The sequence below is a fragment of the Panthera tigris genome, chromosome C1, assembly GCF_018350195.1.
Source record: "Panthera tigris isolate Pti1 chromosome C1, P.tigris_Pti1_mat1.1, whole genome shotgun sequence".
Classification (NCBI taxonomy): Eukaryota; Metazoa; Chordata; class Mammalia; order Carnivora; family Felidae; genus Panthera; species Panthera tigris.
Window position 1 is genome coordinate 75,255,346 of NC_056667.1, and position 16,529 is coordinate 75,271,874.

The 16,529-nt window shown below is 40.1% G+C and overlaps 1 protein-coding gene across 2 annotated transcripts in view; it reads left to right on the forward strand.

Annotated features, from left to right (window-relative positions):
- The window catches only part of LRRC8C (leucine rich repeat containing 8 VRAC subunit C), a 76,556-nt gene that overhangs the window by 29,310 nt on the left and 30,717 nt on the right, over positions 1 to 16,529 (forward strand). The window contains exon 2 of one of the 2 annotated variants that reach the window (XM_042997797.1): positions 16,017 to 16,158. In XM_042997797.1, the coding sequence (XP_042853731.1) occupies positions 16,021 to 16,158 (138 nt within the window). In that variant the 5' untranslated portion in view covers positions 16,017 to 16,020. Of the gene's footprint in view, positions 1 to 15,380; positions 16,159 to 16,529 lie in introns of those variants that run through there. The other variant, XM_007073762.3, reaches the window with a different exon arrangement.

The following is a 16,529-nucleotide window of genomic DNA, read 5'->3' on the forward strand; positions in this document are numbered from 1 at the left end:
TCATGTTATACACCTAAAACTAATACAATGTTATATGTCAATTATATCTCAATTTTAAAAAGACATGGTGGATGAAAATATTGAACAAATAGTATCTCTTATCCAAATTTATTTGGGTCTTAGGTTTTGAGTGGCAAGTTGTAAGAGTTGGTATAGCAAGGGATTCATCAAAAAAATCTGTCCCAATGTATTCTGTTTCTAACTTCAGATTGTGAAAGTTAAGGCACCTGTTTATTTCTGTTTTCATTTTTACCTCATCCCAGGGCAATCTCCTGTTTGGTTTTATATCTGTCGTCTGGAAAGCCTCTTGGCAAAGTACATGCCCGAGTTAAATGGCTAGTTGGCATGCATCATTCCCAGTGGTGGTCTGGCTCACAAGCCATTTGGGTTTGAAATCATACAAAAAGCTGAGGAGCAAAGAGGAAAGATACCGTATTTTGAATCTCCTTGTTTAACAGATCTGTTGCCCACACATTTGACTGTAGCTTCTTTTTGTATTTTATCCCTAGTTCTTGACACATAATAGTTGGATAGCAAATGTTGAAAGAGGGAGGGAAGGAAGAGAGATCAAGGGGAGGGGGAAGAAAGAAAAGGAAAGGAGGAGGATATATTCAAGGGAAAGAAGAAAAGGAGGAAATAAGTAGACCATAGGAGACTATCCTCTGACCAAAGACTGAATTTCTTGTGTGTAACTTGGAAGTCAGCTCCTGAGGGGGAATTCTAGATGGATTTTGAAGGGAGGGGGTGTAGCCCAGTGGTAGAGTGCACGCTTAGCTTAGATGGATTTTGAGTGAGGTGACTACACTGCAGGCTGGCACATGTTTGGACAGGTGCAGGAGACAAGAGCAGCCCTAGGCTTTCATGCTTGCCACCTGTGCTCAGTTCCAGGAAGTTACTCAGCAGCCCCCTCACTGGTCATGACTGGCCTACTGAGATTCTAGAAGAATGTTTGCTATTTGTGGTGAGAATTTGGTGAATTCAATACCGAACATAGCCTACCCAGCCAGAACTTTGGGGCATCGTTAGACAGTTAACAAGAGAGTGAAGGCATTGTGTGGGGGATGATTCAAGAGATCCAGTGGTGGGTTGGTTCATGTGTTTAGAAGGCAGTTCAGCAGCAAGGTACAAGGTGAAGCTGAGAAGGTCTACCTTCCTCTACAAAAAGGTTGCTTTGGGTGAATTTTTATGTACACTTTAGAAAAAGACTTGGTGAGTCTTGGTGCCTTTTGGCATTTCAGTTGCCCACTTGGCCTCAGAATCTGGACCAGCTCAGGCTACCCTTACCCTGTGTCTTCAGACACGGAAAATATCAGCTCTAACCTGGTTCAAAATAAACAGAAACAAATAATTTCTGGTGAGTGATGGAAGGCAAAATGATACACCTTAAAGTGGGAACAGAGAGCCGTCATATTATAGACCTTATGTTGTGCCTGAAATGTTCTGGCCCTGGCCTCCAACTTTACCTAGATGACTGTCCCTACCTGCACTTCATCTTTCTGTGCAGGCACCACTTCCCAAGCCCCCAGTAGCTCAGGTACCTCAGTAAATATCAGTGTCCTAAACGTCCACTTCATCAGACTATCACAACTGCGATGAAGCGGTTGTATGTCATTACTTCTGTCTGTCTCTCCACCATAATGTAAGATTCATAAGGACAGGGGTTGTATCTGGCTTACTCACTGGTATGTCCACATCAGTGAGCTCAATACCTTGCAGTTTACTTATTTTTGAGAGGGAGAGAGAGAGCATGAGCTGGGGAGAAGCAGAGAGAAGGAAACACAGAATCCAAAGCAGACTCTAGGCTGTGAGCTGTCAGCACAGAGCCCGACGTGAGGCTCAAGCCATGAGATCATGACCTGAGCTGAAGTTGGATGCTTAACTGACCGAGCCACCCAGGCGCCCCAGTACTTCGCAGTTTAAAGCTACTCTAGGACTTGCAGAAAGAATGAATAAAGCTGCCAGGCACTGTGATAGGTGCTAAGGATTTAAAGCTTTCAAAGACACTACATCCAGCCTTGAGAAACTGTGCTTCTGAAGTAGGTATCTCCAATGATAATTCATCCCTCTCTCAGTTTCTAGAGGGGAAAGACCAAGGGCGAATCACAATGGTATGGCTTTTTCCACCTCACTTCCCCAAATTCTACCTCTTTGACTACAAGTGTCCCAACACAGACTCTGTTTGTATCTAAGGACTGGCATAGAAATGAACCAACCTATCTTTCTACCAATTTCTGTTTCTTTGTTGAAATGGATATTTATTTTGTTTTTGCCCAAACAATTTAAATTTATGTCTATGTAGCCATTTATTAGGTTCCTAAAACATTAGTCTGTTAAGTTTTTAACAGGGGTCATCTGAAAATAGGATCAAACATTACAGAAGGAACGAAAACAAACAAATCCCCACAGTTGTTGTTCCATAAACCTTGATTTTCCCCTGGACCTGAGCCACCTAAAAGATCATCCACCCATTTCTAAGTCCCACTTTACTTCAGAACTTTTTTTTTTTTTTTTTTTTTTTTTTTTTTTTTTGTGAGAGAGACAGCAAGCGAGCAGGGTAGGGGCAGAGAGAGAGAGGGAAACACAGAACCTGAAGCAGGCTCCAGGCTCTGAGCTGTCAGCACACAGCCCAACGCAGAGCTCAAACTCATGGACTGTGAGACCACAACCTGAGCCAAAGTTGGACACTCAACCAACTGACCCACCCAGGCGCCCCTACTTCAGAACTTCTGACGGTCTGTCAGCTTTGAAATGTTTGACTTTTAAATGTAAGTTTTTTCTTGTTTCTTCCTTGCTCTTTCCAACTAAATCTAAGGTTTTAGGTAAATTTCTGTGACCTTTCTATACAGCTTCTCATTTTTTTAATGTTGGTGATCACTACATAAAACCTCCCAATTCAACAACCACTGAACTAATTTTATTCCTTCCAAGCATCCCTAGTCCACCTTTTCATCCTGCTGATAAAACTGCCAAGCAACTTTAGGTAACTAAATGGCACCCTGCAAGTTGACAGATTGTGGGGCTTCAGGGTCTTGTTTTCTAGGTCTTTCTGCCATTTTTGAAAACGCATTTGGCAGGGCTCTCAATGTCTTTGAGATAGTTTTCTCAGGAAGACTTCCTTGGCCCCAAGCCATCTTTCTTTCTAAAATTAGCAACTGCAAGCAAACGATTTTCAAAATACTATAGTTTGTCTACAAAGAGGGCACTGCTTTGGGTCTTATTCCAAGTTGGCTAATGGGTTCTATTCCTCCCACCCCCCTGCCCCCACACCACCATTTTCTTTTTGCTGACAAAGTATTCAAATGAATAAGTCTAGGTCTCACACTTAGACTGGTATTATAACTTTCTTTTTAATTATTCATTTATTTGATGACTCTATACTGAGCACCTATGACATGCCGAAGACTGTTAGGTGATGGGAAAACAATAGAGACCAACATTAATCCAAGAACCATGCAAATGAGTGGCAAATGGAGTCTATGACAGAAGTCCAGAGTGCTCCAAGAGCCTGCGGGCTGGATTTGACCCAGTCAGGGAGATCAGGGTTGGCTCATGGTGCTAGAGCCGAGGTCTGCAGGATGCATAGGAATCTGCAAAGCAAGGGGGGTTGGAAGAACATTCCAGCTTTAGGATTAACACCACAAGGCCCTGCTATTGCTTGAATCTCCTTCATAGTGACTTTTCAAGAGCCACACAGATCACTTGACCTTTGTAATCATGCAATGTATACCACCTCATTTCACTATTTCTTTCTGGTAGTGTGTTGGGGGGGGTAGTTTTTTGTTTTCATTTTTTAACTAAAGACTATTATATTCAGAAACAGATGTACTTCAACAAGTTGATTCATATTTTCCAAGCATTTCTTTCATTTAAATTTTTGGCACATTCTAGGTCCGAGAGGCAAGTAGCCTTTGACCATGTTCTCCTAGAGCCTTCATATAAAGAAACTTTTATTCCCTCCTTCAGTTTCTAAAATGTGAGCCTCTAGTGTTGAATATCATCATGTTAGATTTTATTTAGCTTTGCTATGAGAAAATAAGAGTTGAAAGAGGGAAGTCCTGTAATGTCTAACTTGGAAAAGATAGGCCATTAAATCAATATGTTAAATTTGGAGCCAAACCCAACAAATATTTTTCCTATAGGCAAAAAGCCTTGCATTAAATATTTATTGGTTGGATGAACAAAAACCTAATATTCAAATTTTAGGTGTATTCACATCCATTTTAATATTCTGACAAAAGTATGGTGGTTGTTAATTTCTTTATGTAGAATTGTTTCTTCCTGGGGGCTGGAGGGCCTGGATTTCATTCCATCGTGGATTTTACTGAGCACATCCAACAGGAAAGACAAACCAAGAGCTGACTTTTTCAAAACAACCTTTTTGAAAAGCCCCTAAGAGGATTAACAGTTAATGTTTTTTTTACTGTTGTAAAATCTTCTCTTAAAAGAGAAATTTTAGGGGTGCGTAGGTGGCTCATTCAGTTAAGTGTCCAACTCTTGATTTCAGCTCAGGTCATGATCTCATGGTTCATGAGTTTGAGCCCCACATTAGCATGGAGTCTGCTTGGGATTCTCTCTCTTTCTCTCCCTCCCTTTCTGCTGCTCCCTTATGCTGTCTCTCTAAATAAATAAACATTTTTTAAAAAGAGAGATTTTAAATGGTAGATTCTTGCAAAGATGAGCTTAATAAAAAAGGCCATAAAAATATTCATACTACAAATCTATTAGTCTTTCAGTCTCTCACTTTAAGTCCCAATCTTTTGTTTCCTGAGCAGTGTGAGCAGTGTTACTTTGTTTCCTAGTTGTTAGATTTAACATAGCTGGAACTTTTAAATCTTACAAAGAAAGAAAGAAAGAAAGAAAGAAAGAAAGAAAGAAAGAAAGAAAGAAAGAAAGAAAGAAAGAAAGAAAGAAAGAAAGAAAGAAAGAAAGAAAGAAAGAAAGAAAGAAAGGAAGGAAGGAAGGAAGGAAGGAAGGAAGGAAGGAAGGAAGGAAGGAAGGAAGGAAGGAAGGAAGAAAGAAAGAAAGACGGAGGGAGGGAGGGAGGGAGGGAGGGAGGGAGGGAGGGAGGAAGGAAGGAAGGAAGGAAGGAAGAAAGAAAGAAGAAAAAGAAAGAAAGGAAAGAGAGAGGGAGGGAGGGAGGAAGGAAGGAAGGAAGGAAGGAAGAAAGAAAGAAGAAAAAGAAAGAAAGGAAAGAGAGAGAGAGAGAGGGAGGGAGGGAGGGAGGGAGGGAGGAAGGAAGGAAGGAAAGGAAGGAAAGGAAGGAAGGAAGAGAAAGAAAGAAAAGAGAGAGAGAGAGAAAGAAAGAAAGAAAGAAAGAAAGAAAGAAAGAAAGAAAGAAAGAAAAGAGAGGAAGGAAGGAAGGGAGGAAGAAAAGAAAAGAAAAGAAAAAAGAAAAGAAAAAGCAAGCAAGCTTAGTGGGAAAGTTTTCATAATAAGTTTTTCAGCTGCCTGTTGCACTTTTGCTGACTGTTTTTAAAAGTATCAATCTCTCTAAAGAAGACATCCGAATGGCCAACAGGCACGTGAAAAGATGCTCAACGTCGCTCCTCATCAGGGAAATACAAATCAAAACCACACTCAGATATCACCTCACGCCAGTCAGAGTGGCCAAAATGAACAAATCAGGAGACTATAGATGCTGGAGAGGATGTGGAGAAACGGGAACCCTCTGGCACTGTTGGTGGGAATGCAAATTGGTGCAGCCACTCTGCAAAACAGTGTGGAGGTTCCTCAAAAAATTAAAAATAGACCTACCCTATGACCCAGCAATAGCACTGCTAGGAATTTACCCAAGGGATACAGGAGTACTGATGCATAGGGGCACTTGTACCCCAATATTTATAGCAGCACTTTCAACAATAGCCAAATTATGGAAAGAGCCTAAATGTCCATCAACTGATGAATGGATAAAGAAATTGTGGTTTATATACACAATGGAGTACTACGTGGCAATGAGAAAGAATGAAATATGGCCCTTTGTAGCAACGTGGACGGAACTGGAGAGTGTTCTGCTAAGTGAAATAAGCCATACACAGAAAGACAGATACCATATGTTTTCACTCTTATGTGGATCCTGAGAAACTTAACAGAAACCCATGGGGGAGGGGAAGAAAAAAAAAAAAAAAGAGGTTAGAGTGGGAGAGAGCCAAAGCATAAGAGACTGTTAAAAACTGAGAACAAACTGAGGGTTGATGGGGGGTGGGAGGGAGGAGAGGGTGGGTGATGAGTATTGAGGAGGGCACCTTTTGGGATGAGCACTGGGTGTTGTATGGAAACCAATTTGACAATAAATTTCATATATTGAAAAAATAAAATAAAAAAAATAAAAGTATCAATCTATGTTTATGAAAAGTAAAACAGCCAAACTGCCTATTGGAACAGACAAGGCAACTTTCCCCCATAGGATTGCTAAGAATTTAACTCAAAACTATGGAGCATTTTGGGGCCTGGAGCTAACAATACGAAATGGAAGATGGCCTCTGCCTTTTCAGACTACTTTAAACTCCAAAAAGTGAAAACTAAGTAGGAACCTTCAGCTTTAATGTTCTGAAGGGCAGGAGCCATCCTGTCTTCTTCACCATCCTCTCCTTGCTTTTCTTTTGTTAGAAAGAAAGTTGCCTTCCAGGTAGACCTACCACTGATCCTACATGCATTTTGTCTGGACTCTCTGACCTGCACCGTATGTTCATGGTGCTTCTGCTGCTTAGAACTATTGCGCTTTCTTGGCTCAGGGGGTAAAACTGGACTGGAGATAAATTTGTTTTTGTCCATTGAAGGAAGAAGATAGTCTTCAAAACAGTCATTATGGATTTGCTCAGTTGAATCCTAGACTTAGTTTTTGGATGTCAGGACTGATAAGATGAACTGAAATCTTTTCTCCATCACATATAAATGATATCAAGAGTTGGAGGGGAAACACGCAGTCTTCTCAAGGGTTTAGAATCCTGTCAGGGAAGGGGTGGAGGCTGACATGTACAGTGTGCCTCCTGCAAGACTGTTTCTGGTTTAAGGGAGAGAGAAACGACATGAAACAGAGGTGACCAAGAATGCCAGTGGGATGCAGGGAGCTGGAGCCATGTTTCTCGGAGAGACTTTTAGTAAATTCTGAATGACAGAGATGAGTAAGGCCTTGATATCCTTTATGATCGCTTTTTGAGACTGTTAGATCACAAGTTAGTCTCATTTTAGAAAATGTTTCTGAATCCAAATTTACTTGAAATGCACATAATAAACCTTAAATTATTATTAGTGTCATATAGATGAAGCTGAAGCTCTTGGACAGAAAATCCCAAAGAAAGCAAAGCCTTCTTTTGAGATCTCACTAAGATTTAGGAGGGCACTATTCCAAACCATTATATCATAAACAAGACTATTATGTTTGGATCTGTTTTCTGTCTCTTGTTTCTTAATAGAGCAATGTTCTGATAAGGGAGTCACAAAAGTTGGCCATTGGATACAAGCTAAACCTAAGAAATCATTATCGATCGACACATCCTCTTTAGCACCAGTGACAGAACATTGTGCATTAAAATTTCAATGATCCTTAACTTTGAAATTATAAATTATTCCTGACTCTTTTCTTCTTCTCACTCTCTTCATAGTGCATGTTCTTTGAATAATCACTATTTATAATGTGAATAGTTAATGGAAATAGTCATTTATTGCAATGTCAAACTTTATAACAGGATAATAATAGAAGAAAGAATTTGGTCTTTACTACAAAATGCTTGAATGGGTGTGTGTATCTTTGAGTATGCTGGTATATGGGGACCTGGTTTGATTTACCAAATAGGAATTGAGGGTCCACTCTAAGGCATTGTGTTGTTTTCTAGAAGACACAGAGATAAACAAGATATACACTCCAGCTTCAGTGAAATAGAAATAACCTCTTTAAATGCACCACTGGCACAGGGAACACTAATCAGTCACATTTACAAAGCAGATCAATTACAATTCATGCTTTTATAGGAATTTCTTTAATACACATTCTCCCATGAGAGTCCATGTGGGTGAAGGCAGGTACCTTGTCCTCTGTTTTGTTCACTTGCATTCCCCTAGCACAGGACCTGACATATTTTACACTTTCATTATTCTACAGCAAGTGCATAAGTAAATGAAGGTAATCTGTGCTTGTGAGAGAAAAAAAATGCGCTGTTGATCATCATATATACTAAATTTTTAGTGGATTCAAAAGCTTCTGGCTACAGTATAGGTAACTGTGGAAACTATCATGTGAAGCAAAGTCCTTGAGATGTATGGCCTGAAGTACAATGATTAAAGGGATTTTTCTTTAATATGTGAAAGGTATAATGAGGAAGAGAAGATATGATATCTTCTCTTTAAGAATGAGAATTGCTAGGTAGGAGTAATTTTTGCTTCCCACCACCACTACCACCCTTAGAAAAAAGGGCAAGCTCAATTTGAATATTTTTGAAATAATGTGATTGGGCCATTAATTTAATGTATGACATTGTGGAAATATGCAAGGAGTTAATAATACGGAAGTATCCACTGGGTTCCAAGTTTCACTTGCCTCTTTCGATTCCTTCTGACTGCAAAGTTCTTGCTTTATGGGGCTGTAAGGGCAGTAGAGTTCAAGAATCATTTAAATGTATTAATAATAGGTTTTTAGAAATTTCCTGCTATCAAATAGGGATATGAAAAGAGAAGTTGAATATAGAGAACTTCTCCTTAAACTGTTTGTTTCCTAGTATATTTTAATTGTTTTGCATTTGAGTCATCATGATGTAGTTTTAACTAGGAGCTGTATGGGGTAAGGTTTGGTTAGAAGTCATGGCTCACCCTTGGCCATGTTCCTTGGGCATGAGTCACCTAATCTGTCAACTCAAGTTTTTCACTCTTAAAATGAGAGTTATGGATGAGATGACCTCTGAAGTGCCATTCAGGTTCTAAAATTTTATAACTCATTTCTTACTTCCTTTTAATTAGATATATTTCTATAGAACCATGTAATTATGATCTTGTTTGGTGGACTTTTCTAGAGATATTTTGTCATGTGTGCCACAACTACAGAATAAAATACAATCTAGAGTCACGTTCTCCCAAGAGAGAAGGGTATCATTTTTAGGAATTGGAAAATTTGGCATTTTCTCGTTTTTTATTTCCATCTTTGCACTGCTAGAAGAAAAGCAGTTTGTTTTATTTTGATGATTGTTGTTTTGAGCATATCTTGAGGACTTTATTTTGATTTATGGAACCTTTGGGTACAGCTGAGAAGAATCCCTAAATAAATCAAAGTATTTCTGTGCTCTTCCTCACTTGCACTCCTTTTCCACAGTAGCCTCAGGACACCAGCTGATGTCCTGGCCTTGCACCATGGGATCTTCCTCCCATAGCATTATCCAGAGACACCCTTTGCCTTTACAGTGATTATTTCTAAAGCTAAAGGCAATTGTACTTCCCTTTCTTCATTAAAATTACCATGTATCCACTATTTACTCAGCAAATACTGAGTGCCTACTATATGTCAAGCATTATTTTCTAAATAGTTGAGATACGTCAATGTATAGAGTAGAACTGAAAAGAAAGTACCTGCCCTCATGAAACATATTCTGGTAGGAGACAGACCATAAAGGAGCACAATATGTTTTGGTAGATTGGATGTAGGATATAAGAGACAAAGAAGAATCAAGGATGACTCCAAGGTTTTTGGCCTAAGCAACTGGAAAGATGGAGTTGCCATATTTCCTAGAGATAGGAAAGTTACAAGAAAAATAGGGCTGTGTGGGGTTGGGGGAAATAGGAATAAGGGAAGGGACCTGGAGCTGGTTTGGGACATACCGCATTTAATGTGTCTGGTGAATATCCAGATGGAGATGTCAAGTAGACAGTTGGGTCCATGAGTCTGGATTCAGGTTTGAATTTGTGTTTAGTTTGGATGCTGTTTAAAGCAGTGTGACTAGGGGCACCTTGTGTGGCTCCATCAGTTAAGTGTCCAACTTTGGCTCAGGTCATGATCTCACAGTTCGTGGGTTCGAGCCCCACATTGGGCTCTGTGCTGACAGCTCAGAGCCTGGAGCCTGCTTCGGATTCTGTGTCTCCTGCTCTCTCTCTGCCCCTTCCCCACTCATGTTCTGTCTCTCTCTCTCAAAAATAAAGTAAACATTTAAAAAATTTAAAAAAACTAAAGCACTGTGACTAGATGTGATCGCCAGAGGATGAATGACTTTGGGAAAAGAAGAGGTCCAAAGACTAAGCCCTGAGCACTCCAAAGTCAGAGGTCAAGGAGAAGAGGAAGAAACAGCAAAAGGGTTAAAGAAGGAACAGCCAGGGAAGGAGGAGGAAAACCTAACAGCTATAGCATCTTGAAAGTCAAGTAAAGGATGGTCAGATTATGCCCATGCTGCTTATATGCTCATAGAGCAAATAGGTGAGGCCTGAGCATTGGCCATTAGATAGGTTTAGCAACATAGATGAAGCATATATGTGGATTTCTTCTCTGTAGAATCCATATTGCATGTGCTCAGAAGTTATTGAACTTTTATTTTTTTTAACTTTTTTTTTAACATTTATTCATTTTTGAGAGACAGAGACAGAGCATGAGTGGGGAAGGGAAAGAGAGAGGAAACACAGAATCTGAAGCAGGCTCCAGGCTCTGAGCTGTCAGCACAGAGCCCGATGCAGGGCTTGAACTCATGAACTATGAGATCATGACCTGAGCTGAAGTCAGACACTCAACCGACTGAGCCACCCAGGTGCCCCAGGAATTATTGAACTTTTAAATTCATTTTTGTAATGGTTCACCCCCACATTACTGTAATTTGGAATTGGCTCTTGTTCCCTTGAATGATGTCTGTCTAAAGGTAATGCCATTTTCCAACTGCCAAAAAACTGTGGAACAAAGCAAATGTTGGCTGTATCCAACTGATAGGCATTGGAGAGCAGTGTTAGCAATCAGGTTTGAATCAAATAGAGTAGGTTTCATATTCTTAGAGCCAAGGGTTAATAGAGCAGAATTTGTTCTGTGTAATTAATTCTGGAGAAAATAATAAAACTCTCCTGAGAGGGAGGAGGACAGATTGTTCAGGAAGAGCCAAATAAATGAAAGAAAGAAACTCTGGGTTTGCAACTAACTTTACCAATATTCTTTACCAGAGGATTATATCATATGATGTTCTGAGAAGTAAATTTTATAAAGCCATTAAAATGACTTTCGGAAATAAATATTTCTAATAAAGGAAATGCACATGGATTTCTGCAAAAGGGCAGAGAGGCAGCTCTATAACATAATGTAGAATTTATATAATTTTAACTAGGACTCCAGAATCTCATGATTGAAATGCAATGCCATATTTCCAAAGGCATTTTTTAATTAGGTAAACTAAGCTCTTACATAATAAGTTGGAAATCAAAGTTGGACAAAATTCCAAAATAGAAAAAAGTTAAATAGAAATAAAATTATGCTGATTGATCTCTAGGGGAAAAGACTATATTTAAACCCAAGCAGTTGATTCAGTGGTGACTCCCTGAGCTTGAAACAGTAACTCTTGAAATGGTAACAAATCCATTGGAAGCTACAATAGTAATGAAAGAGAAATCCAGGGTAGCCACTGATAATGCAGGTCTTCAGAGCTGCTGAAATTTTTGAAAGAAGAATACAAAATAAATTTTTGTTTTCAATCAGCAAGCACAAGGTCCATCTGCTCTCTCTTTAGTTTTTGGAGTTGTTTAATCAACTTCTTTATCCCCACCCTTTTGTTGCGTCAAAAATAATTACAAGGATGAGCCCTGTGATATGTTAAAATAATAAAGTCTCTGTGTGTGTAGGGTAGATCTGTGTATGTACATTCATGTGGAGTATGTGTGTACACGCATATATGGCCTGGCCATAAACATGGACACATACATACACTTACCCAAAAGCGGTGAAGTGTGTTAAGAGCTCTAACAAAAGGGCTGTGTCATCTTGGCCGGCAGCTTCTCTAAAAACCCATCTTAGTTAGGTTGTGCCAGTATGGGGAGGCAGTACATACTATTTAAGTTTCTTAGATTCCTTAGTTTGTCTTTATTTTCCACATTAAAAAGACTAATGCCTATGAAGGCAATGTAGCCAAGGACTCAGAGAACATGGCCTTTTCTGAGTGCCTATGCTTTGCTTTCTCAACAAGAGCTGTCGATGAAAGAACAGTGAGCCTCTACCTCAGTGCTTCTCAAAGTGTGGTTGATGGAACCCTGGTGGCCTAAACCGGGAGTCCACAAGGTCAAAACTATTTTGTCATGCTCAGATTTATTTTTATTTTTTTTATTTTTTATTTTTGCCTTTTTCGCTTATGGTGCCAAAGCAGTGGTGGGTAATGCACCTTAGCACGAACCAAGATAGAGGTATCAGACTGTGCTGTGGTGATTACATTCTTCATTAGCATACACTTACAACTTAAATGCCAGTTTTATTTAGTCTCCTCATTGATGCATTAAAATTATTTAAATAACTCATAAGCCTTAGCTACACACTGTATTAATGTGCTGTATGATGAAGGAGAAGAATACATAAAGCATTTCTGGTACATTCCACAGTACAGCAGTTGTCTCAAGGAAAAGTCCTCATTTGAGTTGAAAGTTGAGTTAGCTCCTTTATCGTATTATGTCACTTTTACTTGAATAAAACAACTGATTACTCAGACTTTAGCCTGTGGAAGATATTTTCTTGAAATGAATGAAGTGAGCCTAATGCTTTAAGGAAAACATCTGATACCATTTGCTACCACAAACTTCAAACTTTCAGGTGGTGATTAGAATTTTGGAAAAAATCCCATTCCTTAAAACTTTTCTCATGAAAGCAGTAATGATATTAATGAATGTGATTTTTTTTTACATAATTTGTCAACATTTGGAAGATCTGCATAACTCAGCAATCCAATATTTTCCAGATAACCAAATACCAACATATCATGAAGTTTGAAAAGTTTGTTGATATAGTTTTCAGATTCCATATTGCAACTAACTAGGTCAGTTTGATATCAAAAGTTAATATCCACAATTATATGAAAAGGCTGTTAAGATACTCTATTTTCCAACTGCCTATCTATTGGATTCATAAATTTCGATCAAAATAACATTGCAACAGACAGAATGCAGAAGCAGATGCGATAATCTAGCTATCTTCCATTAAGCCAAATGTTAAAGAGATTTACAAAAGTGGAAAGCCATGCTTCTCTCTCTCTCTCTCTCTCTCTCTTTCTTTTTTTTTTTTTTTTTTTGTTACTGTTTTGGAGACTAGTTATAATCAACATGTAATGGGTTTATTTTTAACTTAGTATATGTATTTAAACTTTCTTGGTTTAAATTTCTAATACAGTAAATATTAAGTGGTGTGATCCACATAAAAAAATGCTCCCTGGGGCGCCTGGGTGGCTCAGTCGGTTGAGCGTCCGACTTCGGCTCAGGTCATGATCTCACGGTTCGTGGGTTCGAGCCCCGTGTCGGGCTCTGTGCTGATAGCTCAGAGCCCGGAGCCTGTTTCAGATTCTGTGTCTCCCTCTCTCTATGCCCCTCCCCAACTCATGTTCTGTCTCCCTCTGTCTCAAAAATAAATAAGCATTAAAAAAATAAAAAATAAATTTAAAAAAATGCTCTTTGAGGTCCTTCTACATTTTAGAGGGTGAAAGTGACCTGAGATCAAAACATTTGAAAGCCACTGCTTTACATTGGTGCATTTTATTCCTGAGATTGGTCCTCACTTCAAAGAATAAGCCCAGTTCCTTCAAAGGTGTACAGGAACTCACCATGAAGGAAACAACCACCAAATCTGTCAAAGAATGTGGACTAGCACACAGGTATACTGCCCTCGTTAGCACTGTCACTGCAGCTGGCTGGGGTCACCTCCAATCTCATTTGGGTGAGCAGAGCTCCATGAACAAGCATCTGAATTCAGTCATTCACTTACTCAACAGCAGTTGTTCAGGCCCAGCTCCTGTTTGCCAGGTGCTGTGGTCAGTGATGGGAATGCAAAATGGAATGAGACAATGTGGCTCAGCCGGTTGAGCGTCTGACTCTTGATTTTGGCTCAGGTCATGATCTTGTGTGTTTGTGAGATCAAGCCCCACATAGGGCTCTGTGCTAACATCGCAGAGCCTGCTTTGGAAGCAGAACTCGGAAGTTAAGATGAGTTAGAGCCTCTGTGACTGTCACTGGCCCAACCGTGAGTAGGAAACACTTGGGGCAGTGAGGTTGTAATGACTCACTGGGAAGCAAAGCGGTCATGAAGTGTTAGGAAATATGAACTAGTCTGAAATGTCAAGGACACTAGGAATCTGCAAAGTTCTTAATTTAGCTTGTATGGCTTGCCTGCAACATATGTTTTGAGAACACACGTGCATAGCATATAGGTTCTTCCTTCAAGAAGCTTGCAGCCTAGTGGTAGTAACAGAATGAAGTTACGGAAGTCGTGTTTTGATAAAATGAGAAAATCGTGTCAAATGCTGCACGGATGTCAAGTAGGCAGGTCACAGATGAGAGTGGCAGCAGGCAGTTGAAATTTTCAACACTGTGTTAAGGAATAAGCCTAGAAGGAAGACAGATTGCCGCTTTAGGAAGTCAGCTAAAGCAACAAGACAGAATGGATAATTAAAATCGTTTCCAAAGATAACCACCTGTGAACTCAAAGAGGCTTGGCTTGGCTTTGGGCTGTTTATTGTACAGCCCTCAATTCAGTATGAGGGAAGGGAAGATCCACAAAATAAACAAGACTTGGGAGAATAAGCAGCAAAACGCAGCCTTGCTCTTGCTCTGTAATTAGGACTGAGTAATAAGGACAGGTGCAGAGAGCTAGATTCTTGGATCCAAAGGTGGCAAAAGGGAGAGAAATTTTCTTTTTGTCCCACACTGGCTGCCCTTATTGCCATAAGAACAGAACATTCCTTCTCACATAGCAGGCTGATGAACTTCAAGTCCCGGACCATAGGAAAGGCAGTGGGACTGAGCCATGAGAAAGGACAACACAGTCTAAGAAGGATGTGTCTCTTTCTCCTTTTTCCTGGAGCCTCAGTTGCATCCTACTCATTTATCTTCTGTCGTTGAGATAGAGATAGGCGTTTCCAAGGACAACTCATTTCTCAGAGCAGAAAATCAGGATAAATGTGAGGTTCATGGTGAAATATGCAGAATACAGAAAATAGAGAAAAAGAAATCAAGTCAAAAGCACAGGCACAGGATGCCTGGGTGGCTCAGTTGGTTGAACGTCTGACTCTTGATTTCGGCTCAGGTCATGATCTTGTGGGTTCATGAGATCAAGCCCCACATGGGGCTCTGTGCTAACATCGCAGAGCCTGCTTGGGATTCTCTCTCTCCCTCTCTCTGTCCCTCCCTACTCGTGCTCTCTCTCTCTCAGAAATAAATAAACAGTAAAAAAAAAAAAAAAGAAAGAAAGAAAAGAAAGGAATGTTTTACAAAGCACGGGGACAAAAAATGGGAAGCAAGAAAGAGTGAAGTCCTTTGCAAACCATCCCCTCCCCCTACCACAACCACAACCACAGCCAATGAGGTCCTTCCATCTTACAAGACCAGGGCCAGGTGGCAAAGCAGTCTACCTTCCCAGGGGGCAAGTAAATGCTTTACAAATAGAGACTAGTAAATAATTAACACAAACCAATGCTGAGATTACATTTAAAATAGTTTAAAGCAGCAACCCAGGATGCGAAGATAAATAACAGAAGCGTTTCAAAGGCTGGGCTCTGTTCTTTCTGGCATCTTCATGTTTTGTTTAGGGGAAGGGAGGGTCCAGGAAATAATGGTCTGCTCTGGCCATGGTCTTTCTGGTCATGCGGAGCCAAAGGCAACCCACTTATGGGATAATAGTCAAGTATTTGCCATTTCCGTGTGGGGCTTATTTCCTCTACCAGTGGCGTTATTCAATGGCTTCATAAAACACCAAGGTGCCTTGACAACTCCTGGACTAATTCAGGTCACTGCTTCTCATGGGTTGAAGCAGCACGTCAAATGCTGTTAATGTGGTGTGTTGTACGTGAAGAGAAATTAATTCACAGCCTTTCCTTTCTCAGAAACATGATTCCGGTGACAGAATTCCGGCAGTTCTCTGAGCAGCAGCCTGCCTTCCGTGTGCTGAAACCATGGTGGGATGTGTTTACCGACTACCTTTCGGTAGCTATGCTGATGATCGGTGTGTTCGGATGTACTCTGCAGGTAGGTGCCTAGACTCACATCAAAATGGGAGCCAGAGCAAGACACTAAGCTGTTGAAACCTTTAAAAAGAGCTGGTGGTATGATTTTCAGCCATGTAAATACTAGTTGTCCTGCTCTACTTGTGTATGGTGTTTGTAGTCATGGAAGGGAGCCCAAAACATACTCACTGCACTTTCATATATGTATATATATTTGTATAAAACTAAATAAACTGGCCATCAAGTGTTCTACTATGATAGGGGCATCCATAAAGCACTAAGAGAGTGCAGAGGAGGGGCCCGTGGCTTGGGAATGAGAGAAAAGGTGATGGTTGTATTAAAACTTGGAGAACCAACTGTATTAAGGGAGACGGAGCCAGGGGTAGAAAAAGA